Source organism: Cupressus sempervirens, chromosome 9, assembly GCF_028749045.1.
Source record: "Cupressus sempervirens isolate cs-2001-9-10 chromosome 9, ASM2874904v1, whole genome shotgun sequence".
Classification (NCBI taxonomy): Eukaryota; Viridiplantae; Streptophyta; class Pinopsida; order Cupressales; family Cupressaceae; genus Cupressus; species Cupressus sempervirens.
This window is the reverse complement of record NC_143126.1, coordinates 127,215,096-127,218,947: the sequence shown is the minus strand read 5'-3', so window position 1 is coordinate 127,218,947 and position 3,852 is coordinate 127,215,096. Positions and strand designations below refer to the sequence as shown.

At 29.8% G+C, this 3,852-nt stretch overlaps 1 protein-coding gene across 1 annotated transcript; it reads right to left on the bottom strand.

Annotated features, from left to right (window-relative positions):
• Positions 1 to 494: 494 nt before the first annotated feature.
• Positions 495 to 3,560, bottom strand: LOC149537855 (bifunctional pinoresinol-lariciresinol reductase 2-like). The gene is made up of 5 exons (XM_089802230.1): positions 3,274 to 3,560; positions 2,971 to 3,096; positions 1,548 to 1,788; positions 991 to 1,194; positions 495 to 903 (listed from the first exon to the last, which is right to left on the bottom strand). The coding sequence occupies exons 1-5, from the start codon at positions 3,454 to 3,456 to the stop codon at positions 740 to 742; spliced, it is 918 nt and encodes a 305-aa protein (XP_089658356.1). The 5' UTR covers positions 3,457 to 3,560; the 3' UTR covers positions 495 to 739.
• Between the last annotated feature and the right edge of the window lie 292 nt (positions 3,561 to 3,852).

The window sequence follows — 3,852 nt, the reverse complement described above, 5'->3', positions numbered from 1 at the left end:
ATTATTTTCCCATTATATATAATAAGCATATATTCATTAAAAATGTTACCATTGGAAAGAATTGGTCACAATAATATGAAGCATACAAGAATGAATAGCATCTAAGAAATTATCATGTATTTCTTAAGAAATATGATCATTACATTGAGCATGAATAAACAACATATAAGGGTAGTAAAGTGAGCTTGGGTTGTGGGTTTTCTTCCCATTGGTCTCGAATTTGATCTTTGCTTCTAGTTTAAAGATGTGAGATAATTACACATGGAGGATCTCATTCATGGAGTGATTAGTCTCCCACTAGCCCACAGAAGTACCCAAGATATAGGATAAATGTTGGGGTAGATCATTAAGATACCTCCCACGTATTAAACAAATACCATAAAAAATAAACAATTTGATATATAATAATGTTTAAATTTTAATTCAACATTCACTAAAAAAAACCTCAAAATTTATTAAAATCATAACATTCAAAATCTAAATGCAATCTCAAATATCAAACTATTGTGTTTTCATTTAATATAAAAATATATTTAATTGCTCAACCTTAAAGCCATCAATTTTCTTGTATAAAATACGTTGAGCACATTTGGAGGAAAAAAGAACATCCCATATTTTAATATGATTGCTTAATATTGTTATCTAGATACTCTTCATCTTTATTTAGAGCATAATGTCAACAAAAACTAAAACTTTTAGAAAGCATAAAATTCAACATAGCAATCTCCATGAAAGAAAATCATAAGTAGCGTTCCATATATGAATCCACAGTTGTGTATTTTACTTCTGGATAAAGCTGGGTAGCTTCTACTCCATTAGCTCCAATTTCAAAATTATAAAGATCACCCTTATAGAACATCTGGTAGAAATGTGCTATTCCAATTTGCTCTCCATATGGTTGACCTAACACAAGCATTGCAAAGAGACCATATTAACGTCTTAATTTTTTTATTTTATTTTTAAATTATGATAAAAAATTGCAACATATACCTTTCATGCCTGCAAGAAAATCCTCAACGAAAATATATATTTTATTCAAGCTCTTTCTAGATAATTTTTCCCATTTTTCAACCACTTCCTTTTGAGAAAGAATGTTCAAACGTGGCTTGATGTACATAGTCTTATTTACGGTACGAGGGTCATCAATTGCTTTGATTGTATATATTCCAACATCATCTTCATCTACCCAAACAGCTGTCAAGAGAATACATACTTTTTGTTATAGTAATTAATCAAACCATATGTTGTTGTTTTTCTTATATAGAGATGCATAATATTTTAAAATATATTAATCACTATAAGGGTAAAACCATAAGTTAAAAATTTGGAAATCTTTGATAGATCAGCGAGATGTATAAGCTTAAGGGTAACATACTATTATTGTGAGGCTAATGATTTTATCCTTTAATACATTTTAAAGTAGTGCACCTTTATATAAGGTAAGCAAACAACATGATATGTTTTGATAAGTCAAATTACTAGAATATTGTAATTTACATTTAATCATTGAAAAAATGTATTAAAAACATATAATGCATTGTAAATACCTTTGACATTTCCATCTCCATATAGCAATACTTTGTCTGAAGGAGGCATTACACGGCCAAGTTGAGCTAAACCACCAACCAAATAGCCAGCAAATATGTTGGCAGAGATATAAGTGTGAGGAATGGTTGCAGCTTCTATGGCCTCTCGAACTTTTATTTTGTCCATAAATACAATGTTGCCAGGTGCCATTGCATGTTCCATCAACCCTGGATCCATCCCAAATTTTGAAGGAACAAACCTCTAAAAACAATAAAATTTATGAAGCTCAATGTAAGATATAATATTGTATATTGTTTTTTATTTTATTTTTCAACTATCAAACTTTGACATTATTTTATTAATATACTTATGTAATCTTCAACCTTAAGAAGTATGAAATCAAAGAATCAAAAAAACCACAAAAAAATAGTTTAATGTACAAATACAATATGTAAAAGGACAAGTATTAATATATGTATATATATATATTTTGTATATATATATATATATATATATATATCCACACACACTTACTGAATATGTATATACATATATAGTATGTGTGAAGTTAATTATATATCTACTAGTCTGTTTCCAAAATTATCCACTTGAAATCTTATAATAATATTTCAAATTAATTTTATCATCTCAAATTTATTTATTTTAATCGATTAGAAAATATATAAATTATAAAGAACAAAAGTAATAATAAAATTCAACAAAATTCATTTGTGTTTTCATATTTCCAATTTTGACTAAAGATGCATTTTGGCCACGTCCTTAAATATATGGCCTAAATTGCAAACCAAACGTGTATTACTTTGAGGCAACCTATTCTACCTGGGTATACGGTCAAACACATGGAAGCTGCGTTTTCCCTTTTAGTTGGTTGATATGACTAAGTACCGACCTCCACTTACCTAAACAAAAAAAGGTGAACTGTGTCATAAATGTAACCGACTAGGTAGGTAAATTCCAAAGTACAATTTTAGGTTGGAAAACTAATAGATTTTATATTACTTTAGAGAAGATTATTTATACATAAATATGGTGAAAAAGAGCAAATAAATTTCTGAAAGATTATCAGCGTAATTTGACATGTTAACTAAAGTAAAGTAATAATCGTGAATTTATTAATTCGCTATAATGATATTTGAAAGGTTTAGATGCAATAGGGGTAAGGATAAATCAGACATTCTGGAAGAGAATTGTAATGCGGAGAATTCTGGAAATCAGATCTTTCAGGAAAAAGATATTGTAATCTGAACTATTTAAAAGAGAATGTAATATGAAGAAGGGGAATTGAGATGTTCAGAAAAGGATATTGTGATCTGCTCAATTCTTAAGAAATAATCGACAATATCAACTATTTACACAGCAGATCTACCCTATTTTCACAAATTGATCAACATCACGTGCCTAAAATCTGTCAAAGAGAGTGACAAAGGAATCACAGATCTTAATATTTCCAGCTTCTTTAATGGCCGCCACTAATTTGAGCTGTTGAAGGATGTGATCATCAACCTGGTTCACGGCATTTACAAGGCTTCCGTGATCATCAAATGAAGCCTGCACAAACAAAACAAAGAAGATCCAGATTATTTATTGCGCAAAGAAAGGCATAAAATATAAAGACAAAAAAAACCTAATGTGCAACAAAACCTAGCTGAAAACATTCACAATAACCAAAATGTTGAGATGCTCTCAGAGAAAACTCTTCATTTCCTAGATTTGTACTCCATTTACCTCTACTAGTTTGGCGCCACTCTTTTTGAAAGACAATAACATCTCAACTTTCTCAACATCAGAAACAACTTCTTTCCTGAACAAAATGAAAGTAGGATGACCAAGAGCAATGCTGGCTTTCACAATCCTTCTGCCTATGTATCCTGTTCCTCCAACTATCAAAACCCTGCTACTCTCTTCCATATTCTCTTCTTTCAAACTCTTCCTTTGCTTCCTTTAATGGCGGATTCTTTGCTGCTTACAAATGACTAATTTTTAACATGAAATAGGTATATATAGCCAGTATGAACGAAGAGTGTGATCATAAAATACTTATTCAACACATTCATATGCCCCATCGTCAATTATAACAATAATGAATTTGTTTGAAAAAGAAAATACATGATGGGTAAAGATATAACCACCCTGATTTTGCTAGATGATAACATGTGCTGTGAGGAGAATATTCTTAGAATAAAAAGAGAGTGAATAAATTGTAAGGTAAAAAGATAACATGTGGTGTGAGGTGAATATTTTTAGAATAAAGAGAGTGAATAATAATTGTAAGGTCAAAAAGTTATGGAAATATATGTTTGAATA